At 40.1% G+C, this 27266-nt stretch overlaps 1 protein-coding gene across 3 annotated transcripts in view; it reads left to right on the top strand.

The window, feature by feature from the left end:
- Window positions 1-27266, top strand: part of WDR33 (WD repeat domain 33) — a 110072-nt gene that overhangs the window by 72042 nt on the left and 10764 nt on the right. For 2 of the 3 annotated variants that reach the window (XM_011941684.1, XM_011941685.1), the window contains exons 8-17: window positions 15563-15689; window positions 17107-17261; window positions 17356-17434; window positions 17886-17996; window positions 18970-19064; window positions 19273-19359; window positions 19588-19727; window positions 20322-20474; window positions 21967-23055; window positions 25041-25149. In XM_011941684.1, coding sequence (XP_011797074.1) covers window positions 15563-15689; window positions 17107-17261; window positions 17356-17434; window positions 17886-17996; window positions 18970-19064; window positions 19273-19359; window positions 19588-19727; window positions 20322-20474; window positions 21967-23055; window positions 25041-25149 — 2145 coding nt within the window. Of the gene's footprint in view, window positions 1-4332; window positions 6961-15562; window positions 15690-17106; window positions 17262-17355; window positions 17435-17885; window positions 17997-18969; window positions 19065-19272; window positions 19360-19587; window positions 19728-20321; window positions 20475-21966; window positions 23056-25040; window positions 25150-27266 lie in introns of those variants that run through there. The other variant, XM_011941687.1, reaches the window with a different exon arrangement.

The raw sequence follows: 27266 nt of genomic DNA, 5'->3' as shown, positions 1-27266 counted from the left end.
CAGCTCACTGCAAGCTCCCTCTCCCGGGTTCACGCCATTCTCCTGCCTCAGCCTCCGGAGTAGCTGGGACTACAGGCGCCCGCCACGACGCCCGGGGAATTTTTTGTGTTTTCAGTAGAGACGGGGTTTCACCGTGTTAGCCAGATGGTCTCAATCTCCTGACCTCGTGATCCGCCCACCTCAGCCTCCCAAAGTGCTGAAATTACAGGCGTGAGTCACCGCGCCCGGCCTTATTTTTGTTTTTTGAGACGGAGTTTTGCTCTTGTTGCCCAGGCTGGAGTGTGATGGCACGATCTAGGCTCACTGCAACCTCTGCCTCCCGAGTTCATGTGTTTCTCCTGTCTCAGCCTCTGGAGTAGCTGGGATTACAGACACCAACCACCACACCCGGCTAACTTTTTGTATTTTTAATAGAGAGTTTCATTATGTTGACCAGGCCGATCTCAAACTCCTGACTTCGGGTGATCCACCTGCCTCCGCCTCCCAAAGTGCTGGGATTACCCATGTGAACCACTGTGCCCAGCCCGAAAATTTTATTTTTATCAACTGCATGTTTACTTTTCAAGAATTTCTGGTGGTTCTCTGATCTTTTCATTTTTCAAAGAGGCCTATTTTGTAGTTGGTTTGTCTTTAAGGAAGATGCCCCTTAAAACCTTTAACATAGTAATTGGGGTGTTTGTGTGGATGTCTGGTTTGATCTGTTGTCCCTGTTTGTTTTCCCTAAAGTCATGTAATCTGTATTTTTCTCTTTCCTGGTACTTGCTTTTTCTCAAATGCCCAGTGACCCTTGGTTGTCCAGAGATTTGAACGGTGGTTTGTATTGGTTAGTATAAGTAGTTGTCTTGCATTTTTTGCAGTTAGGTTCGCTTACCTACAGGGGTCCTCTTGGATGGAAGATCTCACTGTGGATTCGTGTTTCTGTGTGTGTGCTTGTACATGTGTACACACATGCATGTTTGTGTGTGTTTAATGAAGTGAGTGGAGAAGCACAGGCCACTGCCACGTGTTATCAAGTAAGTAGGTTGTGGGCTGTACTCTGAAGTGGAGTGCTTAAGTTGGTTCCACTCCTAAGTGGAACTGCTGTCTTTCTCTCCTCCTTCCCTTCTCTTTTGTCTTTTTCTCCTCCTCTCCCATGGTCTCTTTACCCTCCACTTCTTTCCATTTTCAGCGTCGTCTGTGGCATTTCCGCACACTTTGTGCCGCTTTACTTTTCAGTCTCAAATCCTGCTCTAGGGTTTCTTCCCAGAGTGAAATGTGCTTTGTGTAACAAATGTGCTTTGTGTAACAGATGTGCTTTGTGTAACTTGCTTTGTCTGTTCTACAGAAACAGGAAGTTAGGAGGTAAAACCTGGACAAGTCTCCCTATAATTACCTTCATTACTTCATCACAGCCTTTGTCACTGAGCCTTTGCCACAACCTTTGTCACTGACAGCTACAGTCGTCTGTGTATTTTGGGTTTCATTTTTCTCCACTCTGGTTTGTTCATAGATAGGGCCCATCTGTTTTTAGAGACTGGCCACGTTTTGGTTGAAGTTTTTTCAAAATTTCCTAAAATTTGTGGCCAACGTATATCAGTCTTGGGAAGTAAATTCATCCTCTGCAAACCTTTGAAAGTAATTTAGGAAGAGGCTTGCATATTTCATTTTACTTAGTATTAAATCAAGATTTTATTCCAAAGCATGATTCCCTTTTCACATTAGTGACCTTGAAATAATCTTCCTTACCTCTCTCCTGATATTCTCCCAACTTCGATCATTTTTCCCTGTCTTAAGAAGTCTTTCATAAATTTTAATTGTATACTTGAAGCTTAAGGTAATCCGTGGCATTGGGGGATTTAGAGATGAGTAATCAATTAAAATAATTGAAAGATTGTGTTGAACCCAGTTCTTTTCTTTTTTAGAGACAGGGTCTCTCTCACCCAGGCTGGAAGTGCGGTGGTTTGATCTCAGCTCACTGCAGCCTTGACCTCCTGGGCTCAAGCCCACCTAAGCCCCTGCCCATGTGCCCCTGAGCACCATGACACCCAGCTAATTTTTGTGTGTGTGTGTAGAGAAATACAAATCCCTCCCAAAGTGCTGGGATTATAGGTGTGTGCCAACACTGCCGGCCCAGCATTTTTCCTGTAGATTTTTTGTCCTCCTAGAAATAAATTAATGTTCTTTAACAGCAGAGAAAATGTAGAGGGAACCATCAGACATTCACACCACAAGTAAAAAGGAGAAGTGATTGGTATCATCTTCTCAGTGTTGGAGGTGGCATTGTAGTCTAGTGGAATCAATAGTTACATTAAAAGTATTACCTTTCTTAAGTACTCAGGACTTAAATGCTAAGTTTTTCTTAGTATCTGTCTTTCTTAAAAAAAAACATAATCAACATAGTGAATGTAATGGTGGTCTCTTATTTTGGATTTTCTAGTTCTGAGAGGTAAATGGCATTACATGAAGTGTATTACTTGGGGTGAATGTTCATAATCAGAATTCAGTGTTATATATTCTGGAGTCATTTGAAAACTGAAATTTAGCAGTCATACAAAAGTTGCACTTTGGGGGCACGCTCTCACATCGAGCCATTTTCTGCTTTCCCATACTCTATTCATGGTAGTAACCGCTCTTGCTGGATAACTAAGTCTATATGGAAATAGCTGTCCCCATGGTGAACTTTTTTAGGGCAGAGATTGGATCACAATGGAAGTTTTTATTCATTGAGTGTTAAGAATATATGCTAGGCATGATGCTAAGTGCTTCATGTATTTAATTCCTGAAACAACCCAATAATTGGGTAATAATCTCCATTTTGTACATGTAAATATTAAGGCTTAGCAAGGGTTAAGTAGATTACATAAGGACATAACTAGTAAGTGACATCTGAGGTTTAAACACATCCAGTTTATTGGAATTTTTTTACTATTAGTCATTATGTAGCATATGAGCACTGAACCTATTTTTCTTGATTCCAAATGTAACTGATTTGACACTGTACTTCTGCTTTTATTGGACAAAGCTACTTTCATCTCTTGGTTATTCTCTTCTTATGGGGCGTAGGGGGAGATTATAGTAGACTGTAAGTGGAAATGAAAATTTTCGTGATTTACTCTTGGTCCTGGTTCAGAGTTGAAGGTGGAATAAACCATTAATCTATTTTCCTGAAGAGCTTATTTTTGGATTTTAAACAATGTGTATATAGGTCTATTTTTTGATCTCTCATCATTTCCTCATTCATTCAATAAAGAACAAGAACATGGCAGATTTTAAACACCTTCACAAGGAGATACTTGTTTATAATATGTTAAGGTTAATTTGAACTGGTTTGGGTTTTCCTAATAAGCATTCCTTGATTTTCACATCTCTGGAATGGTAAGATAGTTTTTCTGAGGTCTGTGGGCAAAAATTTTTAAGGTTCTTGGGTGTCTTTTATTTCATGTTTACATTTATAATGGGACTGGTTGGATATTGAATGCTAGATTCAAAACTTTTCCCTCTATTTCAGCACTTTCAAGATTTTGTTCCATTCTCCTCCTCCTCTTCATTTTAATCAGGAAAATTATTTACAGAGTGACTGCTTGTGAGCAGGACTAACCCATAGGCAGTGTGCCCTGAGTAGCCCCACCCTCTTCTTGCAGCTAGTGTGTTGATGAGAAGTTGTATGGTATATTGGAGAATGTCCCTCAGTTGGCATTTATCTATTATTTTTCTCATGATTAGACCGGAGATTATCGGTTTTTGAGAGGAAGATCACACAGGTAAAGTGCCAGTTTCATCATACCATCTCATGGGTGTATACTATCAATATGACTTAATGTTAACCTTGATCATTTGCTTGAGGTAGAGTTTGTCAAGTTTCTTCAACAACAGCTACTCTTGTTTCCTACTTTTCATACTGTACTCTTTGGAGTGAAGTCATAAGATTAATATATAGCCCACACTTAAGGAGTGGAGCGTTACACCTCACCTCTTTTCAGGTGGACTAACTGTGTAGGTTATATGGATTTCTTAGGCATGGGAGACTTGACTCTTCTCCACTTACTTATTTATTCAGTTATTTGCTTGTATCAGTATGGACTAAATGGATATTTTATGGGAATATGTTTTTAATATGGTGGAAATCAATAATCAGCTCCCAGCTGAAGTTTTCTCAGGCTACATTTTTCTTGGAAACAGAAATGGAGATGTTTGTTAAGATCTAGTTGGAGCATGTGTTATCTCAGATTACTCATTAATAGAAAAAAATCATAGTCATAGCTAGAAATTATGCAATCTGCCAGGGCTCATGTGATAGATACCTGCCTCCACAGTGTTTAAGAGTTCATGTACTCTTCTTGTTTTGATAGACAGATGTTTTCATCACTGCCACTTTCTCCCAAGAGGTGAACAGCAGTCGGTGGACAAAGTTTAGGGAGCCACATTTAGCAACTTCTGTGAATATACCCAAGAAGATTCTGGCAAAACACAGATTAAAAGTACAGTTGATGCTGTGGATGGCTATAGGTTAACTATTTTTCTACTTTGACATGGATTATTTGTTGCTTTTATGTTTCTAAACTCTCAATTAAAAAGAAGTGTATCCTTAACCTGGCCAACTGAAAATGAAATTGTTCTCCTCTTTACCTTGCTTTCAAAAGGACTGCTTACCATGGAAGTGCTCCAGAAGAATCATTTAAAACGTCTTTTGTTTTCCTTCTTGGTTCTGCATTTTCTTCCTTACTAGGGACTTCAGTCATGGCTTCTCTTTATTCTTGACCTGGGTTGTCTGCGGGCACTAATACCTCTATTATTAATGTAGTGTAGGTACTGGCCTTTCTGGTAGTCTTGATATTGCCAGACTCTCATCAATCTTTTGAATGTCTTTTCTTTTTCTTTTTGCACTTTTCTGGTTTTTCAAGTGATGACTATATGCTGCTTTTCTTAACTGTATATATTGTTACTGAATTATGAATATCTGCAGAAATGTTTACTAGAGAACCTGTGACTGTTGAATTACATGTGCCTAAACAAACACACACACACATATGTACACGCACACCCCAGAGTACACTTTCTTACAGTGGACTTTGCTGCTGTTTTCTGCTTGTGTGGGACACTGGTATCTCCCGTCTCAGACAAATGGCTGATGTTCTCTATGATATTGGTGTTAACATCAAAGAATTGAACAAATACAACAGAAATGAGGTTGAAAAATATTTGGTTACTACAGTCCTTTAAACATCTTTGATGAATACTCTGCAAAGTAGCCTTTAAAAAATGTAAATTTAAAGAAATGTCCACAAAGGAGAATTTGCTGGTTAGCACAACACACACTGCAAAATTGCTTCTTTATGGTTATTATAACTGAAGAATATAGAAGATTGACACACATTTTATACACCGTCAGGCAGTGTTTTGGAAAAATATTGTACCTTTTCAAATTGTTATCAATTACCTGTTTTTCTCCATTTCATAATTCTCAGGATTTTTCTAAATACAGCCTTTAAACTTGACTCAAATGGAAATTGTGCGCTTTCCTGTTTATATCCTTCCCCACGTTATTGTAAAAGAGTTTAACAGCAGCCTGATATGTAAGTTTCAGCAAAACTTATACCTGTATAGGTTTTTATTTGACTCAAAAATTAGATATTTTACCATATAGTCATAAGAATTTGCTCACTTTGATGCCAGAAGTACTTAAGAATTTAGTTACATGGCACTGATCTTATGAGTTGTATGCCTAATTTCAATTTCTAACCTACTTGAGAGTTTCTTTTAGGTCAGCCTTTGTTGGTCTTCCATGTAAATACAAGTTGGTACAAATCAATAGAAAGATTTTACCTGCATATGCAAAGTAAATGTGTGACTTAAATAGACTGTCAGATTTATGGTGCATCTCTCTTTTTATCTATTTGAGCTTGCTGTTTTTTATGTTTGTGTATTGATTGCTCTTGACACTATACATTTCAAAATTTTTTATAACTTGAAAAACACTTCTGTGCTACCACTCAGTTCTGATCAAATCCTTATTTGTCACACTCGTTTCTGAATTGTCAATAAAGAAATACACATTACAGATTAAAGGTTAAAAGCCCCTTCCCCAGTCTCCTCGTCCTCCCACAGAGGTGTCCACTCTGCTGAATTTAGGTTCATCATTGCCAGACAAATGTAGTAAGCTGGTGTTTCACATTTCCAAAATCAGCCTTCTGGCGGACTTGGAAGTACTCTGAGAAAAGAAGATTCGTGACCAAATTCTCCCACAGATTTGTAATAATGTACATATTGAAAGGACTGAAGGCTCTCAGACTGGGAAAGAAACTTACCCATTTTAAAATTTAGCATTGCTCAACTTATTTGACTGCCGAACCCCTTCACCCATGATTCTATGCACTGTTGTTTCTTGGAACATAACATTGTGAAAACACTGCCCTGCCTAGGCAGACCCCCTTTCCAGAATTAACTTTCCATTTAGTTCTATAGTTTTTCACTGGTGTAACTTTCTAGATTGGACAACAAAGATGGCTAATAGTAATCACTCCAAGTTGATGTTGACTGTTGGGTTGTGGTGAAATCATTTTGCATTAAAGGAAGGTAAAATGCTAATAAATTGCATATTCCTTGACCAGAGCACAGATTACTTATGCTTCTTAATTTTTTAAGAAATCCTCTGTCCAACTGGAGTGTCTGGCTATGGACCATGGATACTCATATACCCTTTGTCTTAAACTGATGTTACATTTTATGTTCTTGTGGCTAGAAGTAGCCTGAGTTTGCTGTTAATGTTTAACACATTTTCTTGAGTAACAGTTCTGTTAATATTGTACAAGATGGTACTTGAATTCTTTGTTTGCCTTTTTTCTTCCTGTATTAGAAAACCTTGGTGCTTTTTGTAAGTTTTGTATAAAAGAAATTTTCTTAAGATTTGTTCATAAAATGGCCTGATCCAGGAAAAATAAAATGGGAACATGGACACCATTTCTGACCTTCAAATAAAACTTATTATGTATTGGTTTTCAGACTGTTCACCGAGCTTTGGGATCCTATGGACTGTCTCAAGACAGGGTTATTTAGCTGCTTGGGGTAACAGGTTCCTTAGGATCTGATGAGGTGGAGGAGGGGTGATCAGGTGGAGGAGGGGTGAGGGCCTGAGAAAAATGCACAGGGCATAGAGTTTACATCCCGTTTCACAGAAGCCAGGGAACCTCCTCCTTTAAGGGAATCGTCAAAAAGCAGACCTTCTGCCCTTACTGGTTCTAGCCTTCACTGCACTACACTTTACGGTTCTGGGATAGGGAATAATGAACAAGAAGGCTTCACCATCTACAAAGCAAGTCTAAATGTCTGTTCACCAAATAGCTAATGTTCACCAGATATCTAATGCCTAATCCATTTATCATGTTATTCTTAGAATTTTAAGGTTTATTAAAAGGAGTCTCTGCATTTTATTTCTGGAATCTCCTTTTTAACACATTAAGCATTTTTTCATTAGGAAAATTACCTTGTTTGCATTCTGCACCTTGCCATATCGAGCATGGTTACATAGCATATTTTAAACAGAGTTTTCTGTTTTTATTTTGTGGAGAAAGGTCTTTAAAAGTGCACTCGTGTTTTTTAAGGTTCTTTTCTATCTTGACCCAGAAGACTTTTATTCTAAGTATTAACTTTCTTAAAAAGCTATTATTCTAGCACTATGTAACCCTACAAATACTCCCCAATATTCAGGCCTCGTTTTGTTTGGTGACCACATATTTGAGAGGTTGAGCACCAATAATAGGAACTCAATAAATGTTGGCATCATGCACATTTTATTTTGAATTAATGAATGAGTGGAAGTGGAAGAGTACATAAATGATTATGTGAAAGAACGAGTAGAATAAGTGAAATCATTTACTTCCTGTTTGCTGTGCATTTTATTGCTATTAATGGTCGCTTTCTGCAAATAATTATTACAAAGTAGTAAGTGGAACATTTCTGGCATATTAGACACAGGTTAATCTACAAAACAGCGTCACCTGCCTCCAGGAGATGCTAATTCTGTCCTGGTCATTTAGCTAGGACCCTGAGGGAATGTTTAGCTGGATAGCTAACTAAGAAATGATGCAAACTCACTGTTCTCAGTGCTTCCTATCCAAAAATAACTCAGTATGATTAATTTGGAATATCTTTTGGTGGAGTTAGGTTGTGGTTGTCACCTTCCTTCATTCTGAACAAGACTCTGGTCTTCAGAATCAATGTGTTTACTTATTAGTCAAAAGAATTATGTATTTATCCCTAAATTGTTTTATTGTAGAGTTCTGAGAGGTGGAAAGGAGTACAGAAGTTGTCATGTAAAAGCTCTTCAGTTACAGTTGAGAAAGTGAAAGTTGATTTGTAATTGGAACAAAAGGGACTATCCACTTAATCTGGATGTTATATTTAGTGAGGTGAAGACAGGATTGGATGAGGAGGAAGAAAGTCCGGGCCCCCTCCCACCACTGCCTTAACCCTTTCAGGCTTCCGTGTTCTCATCTGCAGAGTTAGAGGGCTGGATAGTTTTGCAGGTCTTCTCAAGCTCTGATGGCACTGAAAGATAGTTTTTTGTTGTTGCTGTTCATTGTACAACTGAGATAAATAAAAATAAGATTGTGGAAATTTAAAGGGATGCTTTCTTTAAGGCCAGTTACTGTCCAATAGGTTTTTTTATTTTATTTTTTTGTGATGACGGAAGTATTCTATATCTCTCCTCTCTGATACTCTAGCCACCAGTCACACGTGACTATTGGGCACTTGAAATGTCACTAATATGACTGAGAAACTAAAATTGTAACTCTAAAACAAATTTAAACAGCCACATGTGGCTAATAGGTGCCATATGGGACAGTGCAGTGTAAATTCTTTAGTATTTGTGTTCAGAGGGAATTCCACACAGATTTATAATAGTCTTTTTCTTCACATAGTGCTCTACAACTGGAATGTCTTAATTTTAGAATTTTGCAATTGTACCTCCAAGTCTTACTGCTGAATCTTTCATCCCTTTATCACTGGCTTCTTTAAGCTCTGCCATCCTACTGAGGATTCTGCATGTCCACCACAGTCTACCTATAGACTCCTGTCAGTCCCCTGCAGGGCCACACTTTGTGTTTGCGGTGGACTTTGCAGTGTCTGGAGCAGATTTGGTGCTGTTCAGAATTTTGTCTTCCTTTTTTTGTTGTTGTTAGGGACTTGATTCTGAGAAGTTTAACTTGAAAAAATGCTTGGTCTTTCATCAGCAAGAAATTTTCACTACTAAAATCTTTAGCTTTTAGGGAGATGTTTTTAGTACTATAACGTCTAGTCACTAGGCTACAAAAACTCTTGTTACCTGGGTGAATTTTCCAATAAGTCTGTATTAATTCAGTATTACAAACACTACATTCTTGGAATTTTCACATTTGGGGAATCACAAAGAGCCTAGAATAATGGTATCCTGAAATTCTGTACCTCAGAAATGAAATGATCAGATTTAGTGTAGAGGCATTCTTTAGGCTTAATGTTTGAAATTAATAAACCATGTGTTTGGTACTTAATCAGTTTTCTATGAAATAATAATTTAGATAAGATTAAGTTTTTATGTGCGGTTTGCTTCTTCACAAAGCCCACAATATCCTGAAACTTAATGCACCCAGACCACGTCTGAGAGCTATGAGTGAGAAGCTGCATCCCTTCTGAGTATCTGAGCCTCATCTTCCTGGGACCACAGGCACTGGTTAGTTCTGTTGGCAAATGAAAACACTAATTGGTATCAGTCATTCACTTGAGTTTTGACTAGAGGGACACCAGAAGTAGTTGCCATTAAATAAAGTAATAAATGCACATGTTAAGAAGTGTTTAACCAGCCTGTGCAACACAGGGAGACTCCATCTCTACAAAAAATAAAAAAATTAGCCGGATGTGATAGTGCATGCCTGTAGTCCCAACTACTGGGGAGGCTGAGGTAAGAGGATTGTTTGAGCCCAGGAGATGGAGGCTGCAATCAGCTCACTGCAGCCTCTGCCTCCTGTGCTCAACTTCCCACTCCACTCTAGACCCAGCAATAGAGCGTGACCCTGTCTCCAAAAAAAAAAAAAAAAAAAGTTACAGAGTATAGAAGAGTAAATGCCACTCTTGTTCCCATACCATTTCTTCTTCCTAAAAAACTGTTACTAGCTTAAGTATTATTTTATACAAATAGAACCATGTTAAATCTTGGTTTTCCACTTATATTTTTTAAAAGGCTTATTGGGTGGGTGTGTGGGTGTGTGTGTGTGTGTGTGTGTTGTATCTTGTTTATATGTATTTTGTTTTATTTTTGAGACAAGATCTCCCTCACCCAGGCTGGAATGTGATGGCAAAATCACAACTCACTGCAGCCTTGACCTCCCAGGCTCAAGCAGTCCTCCCACATCAGCCTCCTGAGAAGCTGGGAGCATGGGTATGCACCACCATAGTTGGCTAATTTTTAAGTTTTTGTTGTAGAGACAGGGTCTCACTATGTTGCCCAGGCTGGTCTCTACCTCCTGGGCTCAAGGAATTCTCCAGCTTCAGCCTCCCAAAGTACTGGGATTATAGGTGTAAGCCACCATGCCTGGCCCTGAGGTATAATTTAAATAAGGTAACATTTACCCTTTGTAGGTCTACAGTCCTATAAAATTTGACACATTATAATCTAGATATAGAACATTTCCAAAACCCCCAAAAAGGTCCTTATTTCTGCCTCAGTTTTATGAGCTGGATTGTATTCAATTATATGTCTTTACCTTAATTTTCTTAAATTCTCATTGATTCATGTTTAGGTTATTTCCAGTTTTGTCAATTCAAACAAGGTGCAGTAAATATCTTTGTACATAAATCTTAGTGTGCTTTTGCAGTGACAGGGTAAATTCCTAGTAGTGGATTGATAGAATCAATGGTTATATGCCTTTAAGATTGTGATAGATATGGCCATATGGTCTCACCCAAAAGTTGTCCTAATTTACTTCCCAACCAGTTCCTGTCTCTTGTTAACATTGAGTGCCACCAACTTTAATTTTTGCTTTTCTTTTCTTTTCTTTTTTCTTTTTTCTTTTTTTTGAGGCAGGGTCTTGCTCTGTTGCCCAGGCTGGAGTGCAGTGGCGTGATCTTGGCTCACTGCAACCTCTGCCTCCCTGGGCTCAGGCGATCTTCCACCTTTGCCTTCTGAGCAACTGGGACTACAGGCATGCATCACCATGCTCAGCTAATTTTTGTATTTTTTGTAAAAATGGGGTTTCACTATGTTTCCCAGGCTGGTCTCAAACTCCTGGACTCAAGCAATCCACCCACCTCAGCCTCCCAAAGTGCTGGGATTACAGGCATGCACCACTGTGCCTGATCAATTTTTGTTAATTTGATGGGAAAATATTACCTAGCAAAGTAACTTGCATTCAGTGGTGTTTTTTTTTTCCTTCATATTAAAAACATATCTAAACAAATAAAAAACAAAAAATCAGAGTTCACACACAAAATATAATCCATGTTGTTTATTCTTAAAACCACAATATTATACTAGAGGAAATGTGGATAGAAGTTCATCTTTGTTTCCATTATTCTCAATGTGATTTTCATTTTCTACCTATCCGTATCTGCATTTTGGTAACCATACCAAAATGTACAAGTATAAAATGTACAAAATGGATATACATATGTTAGGATGATTATAAAAATGTGTATTTATATGTATAGTTTGTATGTGTGTTGTTCTGCTTGCTTTTTAGTTCACATTATTTCATGAACTTTTTTTGTCTCAAAAGTCTTCGTTTTAATAGTTTTTGGCTGTGGCAAAGTTTGTTTAATAATTCCACTTCTAAAATTTGTTTCCATTTTTTTGCTATTATTAATAAGACTTCAAGTGCCATCTTTTACATATCAAAGGTTTTTTTAAATCCACTTATTAGGATGAATTTCTACTGGTCTTATTCCTCTGGATCTAAATATACCAACATTGACATGTGAGGGTAGAATTTTATCATTTGAAATTTTTTTTTCACTTCACTGAAAATTCAGTCACTTCTTCCTGAAGAATGTTTTAATGTAAAAGAGAAAAATAAATAAATTAAGCTGGAATAGAAGAAAATTGATATGCAATCTATTTATTTTTCTCTTTTACATTAAAACATTCTTTTAATGATATATGCTGCTTATAAAGATTTCCCACCCACTTTCCAGAGGTAATCCACTGTTATGTAGTAAGTTTAGTAAATTTTTTTCAGTTGAATTTTCTCAATAGGTCATTAATGTGTTTCAGAGTTGAAACATTACAAAACAGTGTGTAGTGAAAAATCTCTTTTCCCTTGTGTCCCAATCTACCTAGTTCTTGGAACCAGTTGATGTTACCAGATTCTTTTGTATTGTTTCAGACACACGTGCTAGGCATTTTTGAGCAAAGGCGTGTGGGTGTGTATCCGTCTGTTTTTAAGTTGTAACTGTTAGCATGCTACACATACTTTTTTCATATATTTTCTTAAGCAACTTTATTTCATTTATTTGTATTTAATTTTGAAAAATTAGATACTACGTGAACGTAGTTCAAAAGTAAAATGATGTAAAGGCTGAAAAATGAATAGTTGGCTGGGCGCGGTGGCTCACCTCTGTAATCCCAACACTTTGGGAAGCCGAGGTGGGTCGATCACGAAGCCAGGGGATCGAGACCGTCCTGGTTAACACGGTGAAACCCCATCTCTACTAAAAATACAAAAAATTAGCCGGCTGTGGTGGCGGGCGCCTGTAGTCGCAGCTACTCGGGAGGCTGAGGCAGGAGAATCGCTTGAACCTGGGAGGCGGAGCTTGCAGTGAGCCGAGATCAAGCCACTGTGCTCCAGCCTGGGCGACAGAGCGAGACTCCGTCTCAAAAAAAAAAAAAAAAAAATGAATAGTCTCTCCCTGTTCCAATTCACTGTCTGCTAGGTACCGTTCTGCACGGAGTCTTTGTGTATAGAGAAGCAAATAGGAAGTGACACAGTTTTGTTTTTTCTGCTCTTGTAACTCTTACATTCACCTTTTCATATCTAAGAAAGCAGTATCACATAGTCCTTAAGAGCAGAGGCTCTGGGGCCTCCCTGCATCCACATCTCTGCTCTGCCCCGTATCATCAGTGTGGTCCCAAGCAAGTTCTTTAATCTGTCCGCGCTTTACAGTCTTCATAGGTGAAATGAGTCACTACACAGACTTCGCTTAGAATAATACTACACATAAGTATATGGGCTTTCTAGTATTGTTTGTTTTATTAAGAACAGCGATGAATAAAATTATATCCAAGAATCAGGACCGTTTGATTTATATTTGTGATGTGTATGGATATGGGTAAATTAATGAGATTCCTCACTTGCTTAAATTTTAATAAATTTTAGAGAACATTAGAAAACAAAATTAAAGCAGCTGAAATTTATTTTGTGGTTCCTTTTTGGGTTCATAGTTTTTTGTTTTTACATATGCTTCTTTAAATATATCTTAAAACTAAACAGACATATGTTCTTTATGTAATAAACGTGTCCCAGAGAAGATGAGGGTAGATAGAGATGGTTGTTAAGAATATGAACTTTTCGTATAGTGCATTGTAATTTGAAACTGCTTTCTCAGGCATTTCCTATAATCCCAAATTTGATTAATGGTTACATAGCTATACATAATACTTATTTTTGGGTGACAATAGCCCATAGAGTTTTAAAATTCCCTGGCCATACCTTTTCAGGGGCAAATCGTTAATTAACATTTCTTAAGGCAAACAAGGGGCAAGGGAGACTGAAGTGTATTTATATTTCAATTATTCCATCTTCAGTTATTTTTCTTTTTAAAAGACAAAGCAGCAGCAAAACCTCTCTTCCCCTTTCCCATCCTCAGATCCCAGTTACAAAATACGTTCATTGTAGAAAATATAAAAATATAGAATAAACATGGGGAGAGAGAATCAATACCACCTTCCAGCTTAATATTATTTCTGTTAACAATTTGGTGTCTAGACTTCTTGGCTTTTTTCTTTTATTTAGATAAGCTCACACAGTCACTCATGTTATTGACTGTTGGCCTTTTACAGTGATGGTATACACTGGTGTATTTTTTTTTAAATTTTGAACATTTTAATCATGCCATTAAATCATCTATAGGGTCGTTTATAATAGGTGCATCACATTCCTTTAAGTACATATGCCACACTGCAATTTATTTTGTAATATATTTGTGTTCTATTAAAAATAAATTGAATCAGTCAATGTCCTTGCAGACAAATCCTTTTGCACATCCATTATTTCCTAATGATAAAAATCTAAGGCATGAGATTATTGGGTTGTAGGAGACGCACTTTCTTATACTTTTGATACATACAGCCAAACTGTTCTCCAGATTGTTGTTACCTCCCTACATGCTTGCCAGTATGAGGTACTGTGTTGGGATAAACCTATGTCCATTTGAGACCCAAATGTCTCCCCTTATGAACGGGTACAAATCACTTTCGGTGCCTCTAACCCATTTCTTCTTTCCCATTTCACTTCCCCTTGTCTCTATTCTTCTGTATCCTTCCTTGTTTCCACCTCAGAACTTCACAGAAGCTGGATTTGATCCAGGGCAGAGAAGGAAGCTCTGAATGTTCTTCCTCACTCCTCACCTGCTTCTTAGGTCATTCGTTATGTAAAATATTCTTGGGGCTTTGTACAGCATCCAGTTCGTCAAAAATCATACCCATCTTTTTCAAATTTGCAAAGTGACTTTCACGTTTGTGACTTTTAGTAAATTAATCTATTACACTTGTGAAGTGAGCTTATGCTCTAGCATGGTGGTTACTGAAGTAACCATCCCTGGAATCCCACGGACCAGGCTCAGAGACTCGCTCCTGTTCTTGCTGACTGACTTTGGGATCTAGGATGTGTTATTTAACCCCTCCAGCCCTTCTATTTCTGCACTTGTAAAATGGAGATAATGCTAATACTTTCATCAGGATTTTGTGAAGATTTTAAAAGGTGATGCGTATATGTGCTCATTACACTTCCTAAAATATAGCAAGCCTACAGTAGGATAGCTGTTATTATTACCTCATCTAACTGTCACAACATGTGTGAATCAAGCAAAGAGTGTATTTCTCCTGCATTTCAGTAAACAGGAGCTGAAAGCTGGCTTTTTCTGTCATTCCATCTAGAAAGTGGTGTCCTAAATTACTAAATGGTGGTCCCAAAGTCCTAAATTCAGGTTGAATCAAGTTCATCTGTAAGAACTATCACCAAGTGGGACAACTGAAGTGAGTGACAGGGATTGTGCCCTGGAATCAGGGTAATCGGGAACAACATGAGATGCTTCAAAAGCTTTCCATACTGGGGTCTTGAGAGGTCAGCCTCCAAAAGCCTCGACTGACCTCCCGGCAAGTAGGTGGGAAGATGCACTTGGCTCCAGGAGAAGAGGACTGGCTCCTGTGTGTCTTGACATAGGAGGAGAGGATACTGTATCTGAAAAATTTCCAGACACAGAGGCCAAAGAGTCTTCACAAAAAAAGTTTTAAGTTGAGCACTGAGAGCAAAACATTTACTAGGTTTCTCTACTTTGGTTTAAATTGCTTTACATGCATATAACTAATTAGGTTTTAATCCTAACTTGTTTCCGACAGGGCATGGTGCTGATGTGAAATGTGTAGACTGGCATCCAACGAAAGGGTTAGTTGTTTCAGGAAGTAAAGATAGTCAACAGCCAATCAAGTTCTGGGATCCCAAGACTGGGCAGAGTCTTGCAACACTGTAAGTGATAGGAGCCCCACTTTGGCCTCTGAACAAAGGGGAACAAAGCAGTGTATCCTTTAACTTTTAGCTTTGTTTTCTCTTATGTATTTCTGGAAAAGTCATTTAGGCAACAGATGGACTTGGATCTATAGACTTCTTATTAATTATGATTCATCTCTAAACTCTTAATGAAGTAAGGCTTGTTTCTGTCCTGCCATGTAGACCTAAGTTTAATTTGGTTGTTATACGGGAGTGGGGAGGAGGATGAGGAGGGAGGTGGTTACTATTCTAGCCTATTGTCTGTCATCAGAATACCTTGTGGCACTGTGAGGAGTTGATGCGTGTGCCCCTTACTAGACACGGCCCAGCCGTCTCCATCTCACATCATCTATTTCGAGAGGGTTTTCCTCTGGTTTTGAACCAGTTCTCATTTTTTGGTCTGATGTGCTTACTTATGTAAGCTATGTAATCTAGTTTTTCTCTTTCAGTTATTTGTGAACATTCACAGCTACATGCATATGTTAACGTTTTTTTGACCAAGCATCCATTTCCTGGTCTTTCCCATTGGGAAGAGGACCATATTCAAAGTGAACTGGTTGGAGCAAGGCTGCTTTGTTGTACAACCCCAATGGCCATGGCAACCTGGAATGCCTTGTGAATTTTCCCTTGGATATGTCCATTGTGCAGGCCAGGGGTTGTTGCATTGTCCTTAGTTCAAATTAAGTTTCAAACTTTCCAGTCCATTTTTATGCTTTGTCTTAATTAGAGAAACTTTATGGAATTTTTGAAATGTAATGATCTTTATTGAATATTAATTTCTGTGCTCATGTGCTTCCCCTGCTTCATAGATAAATTTTATTGTTCAGTGGAAGCTCTGCTGCTATTTTATTATTATTATTATTATTATTATTATTTTGAGACAGAGTCTCACTCTGTCACCCAGACTAGAGTGCATTGGTGCAGTCTTGGCTCACTGCAACCTCTACCTCCTGGGTTCAAGCGATTCTCCTGCCTCAGCTCCTGAGTAGCTAGGACTATAGGCATGCATCATCACGGCCGGCAAATTTTTGTATTTTTAGTAGAGTCTGGGTTTCACCATGTTGGCCAGGCTGGTCTTGAACTGACCTCAGGTGATCCACCTGCCTCGGCCTCCCAAAGTGCTGGGATTACAGGCGTGAGCCACCACACCCAGCCTCTGCTGCTGTTTTAACTGGTTGATGAGAGCTGTCTGTGTCTGGGCAGTGCATATTATTTCTATCCTTGACCTGTTTCTTTTAAGTGTGTTTATAACTGTAATCCTTTAATGTTATAGGCTTTATTGCTTCTAGGCCGAACCTCTTGCCATCTTGATCCATTCGCTTTTCATCAAAAATGGTCATTACATTTATACTTGTTTTGAATTCTGACAATTTTTTTTTTGATACTTTGTTTCTAGTCATGCCCATAAAAACACAGTAATGGAAGTGAAATTAAACCTTAATGGCAATTGGCTACTCACAGCATCACGTGATCATCTCTGTAAACTTTTTGATATCAGAAACCTAAAAGAAGAGCTTCAAGTCTTCCGAGGTCATAAGAAAGAAGCCACAGGTCAGTGGCTGTGATACGCTTCTCTTTGGCAAGGGCACCTGTGGCATTCTCAGATCCTGACCGCCGTGTCTTCTCCCCTGTCTGTGTTCTGCAGCTGTGGCCTGGCATCCTGTTCATGAAGGACTGTTTGCCAGTGGAGGCTCTGATGGCTCTTTGTTATTCTGGCATGTTGGGTATGTAAGATTTAGTATGTGAAAAAGTGTATTTTGTGAAGAGAGCACCTGAATGTGTGCAGACATGATAGTTGTGTAACTTTTTTGAGTGTTCATATATCCTATATCAGAGACTGCTTGCAGTTTTCAATTCTAAATCCAGCCTGGAATAGAAAATGTACCTCTGTTTGTGGATACGGAAGTCATTAAGGAGGAGTAAAATAGATTTCCTAGTTTCTAAATGCTTGCAGCCTTTCCCCTGTGAAGTGCTCTTTGGTTCTCTTTGGATGAAAGGGTAAAAATCCTTTGGCAATGACAAGCCAGTACCCCTGAGACATGTGGAATTCACCAGAGTCCAAGTCCAGGCTTTGGTAGCTTCGTTTTAAGGGTAACAGAAAATGTCTTTTTTGAGGGGGAGGGAGGAGCTGGGTAACTTTTGTGAAAAAGTCTTCTCTCTTTGGTGCTGTTGCAGGGTAGAGAAGGAAGTGGGTGGGATGGAGATGGCCCACGAAGGGATGATCTGGAGTCTGGCCTGGCATCCTCTTGGGCATATTCTCTGCTCAGGCTCCAATGACCATACTAGGTAAGCTTTATATTGAAATAGCAAAGCTTTATATGGAGCAACAGGAAATAAATACTGTATGTGTTTATTTTTATTGGTTGGTTGATATATTAATTTATATTCCAACTTATTCTTGGGAACATTTTTGTAGTGGTTTACAAATACTTATATTGCAATAAAGAGATTGGGTATTGAATATGGTTTTGGCTATTCAAATTTTGTTTTGCTTTCTAACTTAAAAGTGTTCCATTTTTTTTTTTTTTTTTTTGAGACAGGGTCTCCGCCCAGGCTGGCATGCAGTGGTGCGGTCTTAGCTCACTGCAGCCTCAACCTCCCTGGGCTCAGGTGATCCTCCTACCTCAGCCTCCTGAGTAGCTGGGACTATAGGCGCACACCACCACACCTGGCTAATTTTTGCATTTTTTGTAGAGATGGGGTTTCACCATGTTGCCCAGGCTGATGTCGAACTCCTGGGCTTAAGCAATCCTTCTGCCTCAGCCTCCCAAGGTGTTGGGATTACAGGCGTGAGCCACCTTGCCCGGCCCCACATTTTACTCTTATTTTTATTATTATTTTAAGAGACAAAGCCTTATTCTGTCACCCAGACTGGAGTACTGTGGTGAGATCACACAGCTCATTGCAGCCCCAAACTCCTGGGCTCAAGCCATCTTCCTGCCTTAGCCTCCTGAGTAGCTGAGACTACAGGTGTGTGCCACCACACCCAGCTAACTTTTTGATTTTTATTTTGTAGAGACAGGGTTTTGCTATATTGCCCAGGCTAGTCTTAGACTCCTGGACTTAATCCTCCTGCCACAACCTCCCAAAGTGCTGGGATTACAGATGTGAGCCAAAGTGTATGACCTCACATTTTAAATTTGTAGAAGAAACAAATCGTAAAAATTTGTTGTGTTTACCAAGGGTCTGCCTAGTACTGTTAAGTGCCCAGAAAAATACTGAAACCATGCTTCTCTTCTTCTCTTAATTATTTTTACAGCAAATTCTGGACTCGAAACCGACCAGGTGATAAAATGCGAGATCGATATAATCTAAACCTTTTACCTGGAATGTCTGAAGATGGAGTAGAATATGGTGAGACTCTTGCACATCTGTCCTTCTTTGAAATCTGGTATTCTGTTATAGAAGTGTTAGATGTTGGGAAGATTATACAAAATGCATTTTAATTTTATAGTAGATTTATTTATAAATCATCAATGACATTCATTTTTATAAAGCATTAATTTTATCAGTCACTACTTTTATAAATTCTCTATTGACGATGGTGTATTACTATTTATAGATGACCTTGAACCTAATAGCCTGGCAGTAATTCCAGGAATGGGAATACCAGAACAACTAAAATTAGCTATGGAACAAGAACAGATGGGTAAGAGAAGTTACACAGATACATTTTATTTTTATAAATTTTTTTCTTGACCTGTTTATCTTCCTGACAAATATATTGAAATACCAAAATGATTTATGTTGAGAAATGTTGATAAAAATTATATAAACGGCATAATACTTAAAATCTGTTCTTCCAATAATGTGTTCATTGATCAAGTGGCCAATTTCTTTTATTTAAGAGGCAAACCACTTTTCTTTACGATTACAGGGAAAGATGAATCAAATGAAATTGAAATGACAATTCCAGGTTTAGACTGGGGAATGGAGGAAGTGATGCAAAAGGATCAGAAAAAAGTACCTCAGAAGAAAGTTCCTTATGCCAAACCCATTCCTGCTCAGTTCCAGCAAGTAAGTAAAAGTGATTCCACCTCATCCACGCAGAGAGATTTTTGTTGGTTAGTTTGACGTTTCTCTTGGATTATCTCACTGTTGAAGGTGTTTCTGTACTGGAGCATTTTTCCCATGTTCATGCACTCTTAGACATGGTTCTCATCTACTGCTTTGCAGTTGTATTGAGTTTGTTATCAGTCTTCTCTGTTCTGTCCTCACCTGCTTATTATCATCCATGCTATGAGAGGAAATAGAAGAAAGAAGCATGGAGCAGAGGGAGTATGGGAGTATGTTGATTCTCTTCTCCATTGTTTATCTGTCTTCTGCTTTAATTGTCCCCTCAACACAAAGGGCATGTACCCTGTGAAGAGGCTGGCAAGCTTTGCATTCTTAATAACATGCAGTATCTTGCAGCTTTTATCACCATAGTAATTTCTACCTAGTAATATGTCAGTAAGAATTAGCATGAGTCATGTACTTGAGTCATGGAGAAAAGGTAAAAAGACGGTTCGGAGGTTAGATTGAGCAGATGACATTGTAGAGCGGTTTTCTCATTCTATCATTGTGATTTTCATACTTAGGGTATATTTTAGTATTCTCTTCTTTCCCAAGGCTTGGATGCAAAATAAAGTTCCAATTCCTGCTCCAAATGAGGTGCTGAATGACAGAAAAGAAGACATTAAATTGGAAGAGAAGAAAAAAACACAAGCAGAAATTGAGCAAGAAATGGCTACATTACAGTATACTAACCCACAACTTCTGGAGGTGTGTGAAGCTCTTGAGGGGGGAATTGAAGATGAGCTAAGAGGGTAGTGGTGACATTTTTATTGATATGCTCTTAAGGAAAAGGGAAGGGACTCTCCGATGGTCTGACAAACACCGCCATTTCCTCTTGCTATGCTAGAAGACTAGTTTCCAAAAGAATCCTGTTTCATAAAATTTTTAAAAATGTGTTATTTATATATTTTGTTTTATTTATTTTATTTTATTTTATTTTAGAGACAGAGTCATGCCCTGTCACCCAGGCTGGAATGCAGTGGTGCGATCATGGCTCACTACAACCTCTGCTTCTCAGGCTCAAGTGATCCTCCCACATTAAGCCTCTTGAGTGGCAGAGACTACATATACGCACCACCACGCCCGAGTAACTTTTTTTTTTTTAAAGTGACTTCCTTGAGTCATATCTTGGACTTTTAAAACCCAATTAGGGTCAGGCGTGGTGGCTCACACCTGTAATCCCAGCACTTTAGGAGGTCGAGGCAGGCAGATCACTTGAGATCAGGAGTTCGAGACCAGCCTGGTCAACCTGGTGAAACCCCACCTCTACTGAAAATACAAAAATTAGCTGGGCATGGTGGTTGCATGCCTATAATCCCAGTGACATGGGAGGCTGAGGTAGGAGAATCGCTTGAACTCCAGAGGCAAAGGTTGCAGTGAGCTGAGATCTCACCACTGCACTCCAGCCTGCGCCACAAAGTGAGACTCTGCCTCAAAAACAATAATAACAACAACAAAAAAGGAATTAGTGGGGCAATGAGTAGATCTAAGTTAAATATACATTTTAAATTGAAAAGATAAAGCCAACATAGTTTTACTTTGAATTCACCTATTTATGAAAGAATTTTTCTTTTTTGTCAGCTCATATAGCAGGTAGCTTGTTCTTATTTTTCCTATCTATGTTAGCTACCAGGAATGATGAAAGTGGTGAATTATTGGGCTTTCCCTGATCAAGATGGACATAAATAATCCTGACTAGGCCAGGCACAGTGGCTCACGCCTGTAATCCCAGCACTTTGGGAGGCGAGGCAGGAGGATCAGTTGAACCCAGGAGTTTGAGATCAGCCTGGGCAATACAGCAAGACCCTATCTCTACAAATAATAATAATAATTAGCTGGGTGCGGTGGCACGTGCCTGTAGTCCCAGCTACTCCGGAGGCCGAGGTGGGAGGATCGCTTGAGTCCAGGAGGGTGAGGCTGTAGTGAACTATGATCGCACCACTACATTCCAGCTTAGGGGACGGAAAAAAAAAATCCTTACTGCTGTGTCCCAGGACTTAAAAAGAATGAGAAAGAACCTAAAACTCCTTACAGTGCTTGAGTGTTGCGTGGACCCTAATTACCACTGGAGAATGAAGAGTTTGAGCAGTTTTTATGTTTATTTTGAGAGTCCCCTAATGGAATACATGACAGCAATATTGTCATTTTCAAGGGTTCTGGCCTATTTATTCAACATGCTTTTTTCTTTCTTTCTTTCCAGCAACTTAAAATTGAAAGACTTGCACAGAAACAAGTTGAGCAAATTCAGCCTCCTCCCTCATCTGGCACCCCTCTCCTTGGACCCCAGCCTTTTCCAGGACAAGGTCCAATGTCTCAGATTCCTCAAGGTTTTCAACAGCCCCATCCATCTCAGCAGATGCCAATGAACATGGCTCAAATGGGGCCTCCAGGTCCACAGGGACAGTTTAGGCCTCCTGGACCCCAGGGACAAATGGGACCACAAGGTCCTCCACTGCATCAGGGAGGTGGGGGGCCACAAGGATTCATGGGACCACAGGGACCCCAGGGCCCGCCCCAGGGGTTGCCACGGCCTCAGGACATGCATGGGCCCCAAGGAATGCAGAGGCATCCTGGACCTCATGGCCCTCTGGGACCTCAAGGGCCACCTGGACCACAAGGTAGTTCTGGTCCTCAAGGTCATATGGGTCCTCAGGGTCCACCTGGCCCACAGGGTCACATAGGCCCCCAAGGTCCACCTGGCCCTCAGGGTCACTTGGGCCCACAGGGGCCTCCGGGTACTCAAGGTATGCAGGGACCACCTGGTCCCAGAGGAATGCAAGGACCTCCTCATCCTCATGGGATCCAAGGCGGGCCAGGCTCTCAAGGGATCCAAGGTCCTGTGTCTCAGGGACCTCTGATGGGATTGAATCCAAGAGGAATGCAGGGGCCTCCAGGCCCCCGGGAGAACCAGGGTCCTGCTCCCCAAGGGATGATGATGGGCCACCCGCCTCAAGAGATGAGAGGACCTCACCCTCCAAGTGGACTACTGGGACACGGCCCTCAGGAAATGAGAGGTCCTCAGGAGATCCGAGGCATGCAGGGGCCTCCACCCCAAGGATCAATGCTGGGACCTCCCCAGGAATTGCGAGGGCCTCCAGGCTCACAAAGTCAGCAGGGGCCACCCCAGGGCTCTTTAGGACCTCCACCCCAGGGTGGCATGCAAGGACCCCCCGGACCTCAGGGACAGCAGAACCCAACAAGAGGGCCACACCCATCTCAAGGCCCAATACCATTCCAGCAGCAGAAAACGCCTCTGCTAGGTGATGGGCCCCGGGCCCCCTTCAACCAGGTATTATTCATTTCCAGCTTACCGGCATTAACACACTGGGAAAATACATGCTGCACAGAAGCGATACTGCTGAGTATTGTGGAAAATGGTCACAGCAGGATATAAATACTTATCAAGTAGTGGCAGTAGCTTAAGATACTAGCCTCCTGGCTGAAGAAGGAAATCATAAGAATGATGAGTTAGGTTATACTCCCATTAAGTACATCTCAGTATTCATTTTTACTTCTCACCTTTTTTCTTTTTTTTGGTAATAGGGTTTCTTCCAGAAAAGGTCAACTCTCATTTGAGTACAGTTGATAATTGTCCCAGGGCTCCAGGAGAGCTGTGACCCTGAGGAGGAAGCATGTTTTACATGGTGGTCGGCTCTGAGGCTGTCATGCCTCCTTTTCCGGGCCCTTTACATTGCAGCCTGGTGTTCCATGGGCCCGCCAGCCACTGAGTCACCAACTCTGCTTTGAAGAGATAGGATGGGATATTTAACTCATGAGTATACTATAGACTCTGTACCTCACTCTGTTTTTACAGTAAATAGAAATAAAAGAGACCTGTGATTCCAGAATTGAGCTAAGCATTCTGGAAATGGTGACCCTTTGGATGAAACTCTGCTCAAGTTGTTTTCAACTCACATATAACAGTATTTGCAGGAAGGAGCATTTCTGTAGAAATTCTCCTTTTTTGAAGACTCTGTTTTTGTTAGCCAATTTTTATTGCTCATTCGCTGAGCTTGTGCTTGAGAGATACTGTGAGGAAAGTTCAGGTTGCTTGGGGGAGTCAATTACAAAAAGAATTGCATGAGCATAAATAGATGTAATACTGCTCAGCTATGTGCATTTTATGCTTTTCTCAAGTTCTTAGTCTGGAGGCATTATTTGGGTATGAATAACTGAGTTGTGTCCCTGAAAACTCACTTTTGGTCCACACTGGACCAAAAGTGAGTGAGTAAGCGAATATTGACTCCCTGAGACACTTGGAGAAAGGAGATGCTACGGATGTAGAAAGCACAATCTGTTTTGGTTTTTCAAATACCACCAGGAATCCCTAATGTAAAGATGACCATTGGGTTCCCTGAACTCAACTAACTAGCTAAAACAAATTATCTACTATTCTAAAGTAGATCTTCCAGAACCTAAAAGTGTCATAGCAATGGAGAATCTGATAGCATCTGAGTTATTTCCAGATTTTTATTCAGCACTTCTCAGAAGTTAGGATGAATTAAATATAGGATTGCCATTCTAAATTGCCCTAAATCTTGAAGTATTATATATTTTATTAATTTACTGCTCAGTTGTATGTGTGTATAATATTTATTATAAGCTATTTTCCTAACTTTCTGGTAGTAAATTAACAGTTTTCATTTTGGAGGATAAAAAAATGTGAACTTTAGCTATTCTGTTATAACTGAAACATGTCAGAGTCACAAGGACAGGCCTGAGTTTCTGGGACAATTCAATGAGATTTTTTATTGTACCATGTAGTAAAAGATTTTATACATGGAAAGCATGATTCTGAAATTTAATTGACCTATAGCAATACTGGTAGAATGAGTCTGAAGATCTGATACTTTGTAGTGCATTTCAGATCTCAGAAGTTGCCTGATGAAAATTTGTGCTCTTATTCCTTATATGCTGAAATCTGACTTGTTTCACTTTAACCAGACCAGTTACTTAAACCAGTTATTTTAATTGGTTTAATTTAGTGTTACTGTGTTAGGATTTCTGACATCCCATTAATGTTCTTTTTTAGCATTACAAGTAAAGATCTAATTTTCAGTAAAAGTTGTCAACAGGTTTAAAATACAGGTGTTTTAAAAGAATTATTATAGTAAGAGAAGTATCTCCTTTCTCCTGATTTAAGGACAGTGTTGCTGTCATCTCACTAGCTAAATATTTACTGGGTGTTTTTATGTTGTCATATTATGATACAGTCGCTATTTATGTGGCACAAGCCTGTGATTTCATACCCTCACTTTAAAAACGTATTTTCAGGAAGGACAGAGCACAGGCCCCCCACCCCTGATACCAGGCCTAGGGCAGCAGGGCACACAAGGTCGCATTCCTCCTCTGAACCCCGGACAAGGACCTGGCCCCAACAAAGGTAAATATCTGCTCAGCTGAATAAAAGATTATATTCTCCCACCTTTGTGCACATTTTACAGTAAATAGTTTTGTTGGTCAGTCATTGATAGACTGGTCATTTGAACCTCTGGGCAAAATAAGGGCATGGTCATTCAGGTAGGAACTTTGTCTTTGGTCGTTTTCTTAGATCTGTTTAGTAGGCAGCACCGCTGGCCAGAGGAAGTAAGCCCCTCACCCCAGAAGCTGACAGTGAAGGCACCCGAACAGGCTCCGGCAGTCGTGCCTGTGTGGCAGGGCTGGCCTTGCCCATCTGTTGCCAATGCAGGTGGTTCCTGTGCTCACTGAATGCAAATGTATGTTTCTACCATCCTGAAGAGATGAATTGTTTCTGCTTAAATTTTTTGACAGTGTTTTTATTGTCACACCGTGTTCTCCCAAATCCTGTCATATATTGAATTCTTTAGCGGTTATGTAGTTCTGCACCATTTGAAAAGAAGAAAGCACTCTACCCATATGTGGTTCCTCAGGTTGTTGATACGAAAAGGAAAGAGATGAGAATGATTAGATGTGGGGCTATTTGGAAGTTTAGAGTTAATCCTTCCCAAGTTGGAGCAGGAGCGCAGTAGGCAGCATGCTGTTGGGGAGAGTTGGAGGGGGTGACTCGGAGTGTGGATGGAGGAGAGTGAGGGAACACTGTGTTATGTTCAACACACACTTCATAGCAGGAAGAGACCACAGCTCGGAGAATCAGGAGGACCACAGAGGTTGCCTTCACAGAACTTTACATTCTCAGTTTTAATTGGCTAAGCCCACAGCACTGTGTAGTACGTTAAGATTCTTGCCCCCATTTTATCCAATTAAGAAAAGTCCTTGTCAGCATTACAGCCCTAGGACTTTGTGAATTTATGCTAATGTTGAATCTATGTGTGAGATTAGAGGTAAGAAAGAGGTAAGGGAACTGGAGAGTGTTTACTGCTTTCCCATTGTGTGGAAGTGGTAGTAGAGGCTCTACGGAAGGAAGGTGGCCCACAGGGAACTAGAGAAACAAAAGGAGAGTCTTTTACCCCCCAAGTTACCGCCATCAGCAAACTGAGAGCTGCCTCTCTTCCTCTCCCTGCCCTGTGTCTGTCTCCACCTCCTTCCCTCTCATCCTTGCTCTTTCCCTGTTCTCTTTATCCCCCGCCCCCTTTCTTTCTCTTCCTCCTTTCTCCTCCCAGGGACCAAAGGGAGAAGGGAGAGCCGAGAAAGTGGCCCTGCCATCCCCTACTGGAATAACCGCCGCCGCCGCCCCATCACTGGTGGCCACATCCCTTCTAATTTGTAGTGGTGGGTTTCTTTCCTTGAGGAGCAGGGTACTTTTAAACAGATAGAGGTAATGGGAGGATTAATATTCATAGGTAAGTCCAAACGGAATATGTTTAGCTTCCTTACTCCAAAGGTCTGCTGTTCCCGAGATTACACTAAGTTCAAACAACACCATGTCAGTGAAGAAGCCATTAGCTGCAGGAACACACTGAAAAGTGAAGGAGCCTGTCTGCCAGAAGGAAATGGAGCTAGGATCTTTGCAAACTGCTGAGTAGAGAGGAGAGGACGGGTAAATGAGACAGACGAAAAAGACCTGGAAAAGAGAGACTCCTTTAATGGCACATTTTTATCCTGAGATTTCCAAGCATTTTATATATATTGCGTGGTAAGGAAGAATTGAAATAGCCAATAGAAATGAACGAAAATGAAAAGGGAGGGGCCGGGTGCAGTGACGCATGCCTGTAATCCCAGCACTTTGGGAGGCGGACTGGATGTATCACTTGAGATCAGGAGTTCAAGACTAGCCTGGCCAACATGGTGAAACCCTGTCTCTACTAAAAATACAAAAATTAGCTAGGCGTAGTACCTGTAATCCCAGCTACTCGGGAGGCTGAAGCAGGAGAATCACTTGAATCCGTAAGGTGGAGGTTGCAGTGAACTGAGATCACACCACTTCACTCCAGCCTGGGTGACAGAGGAGGGATGCTGTTGGCGGGGAGGTGAGAATTATGGCTGGCTGGGGTACAGGAGGGGTTTGTCTTTATTGCCAGGGAAAAGCAGTAAAAGGCATAAACTGGGCTATTAGAGGAATTCCACTTTAAAAACACAGTT

Source organism: Colobus angolensis, unplaced genomic scaffold (assembly GCF_000951035.1).
Source record: "Colobus angolensis palliatus isolate OR3802 unplaced genomic scaffold, Cang.pa_1.0 Scaffold20, whole genome shotgun sequence".
Taxonomy (NCBI): domain Eukaryota; kingdom Metazoa; phylum Chordata; class Mammalia; order Primates; family Cercopithecidae; genus Colobus; species Colobus angolensis.
This window is presented reverse-complemented; position numbering and strand designations above follow the sequence as displayed.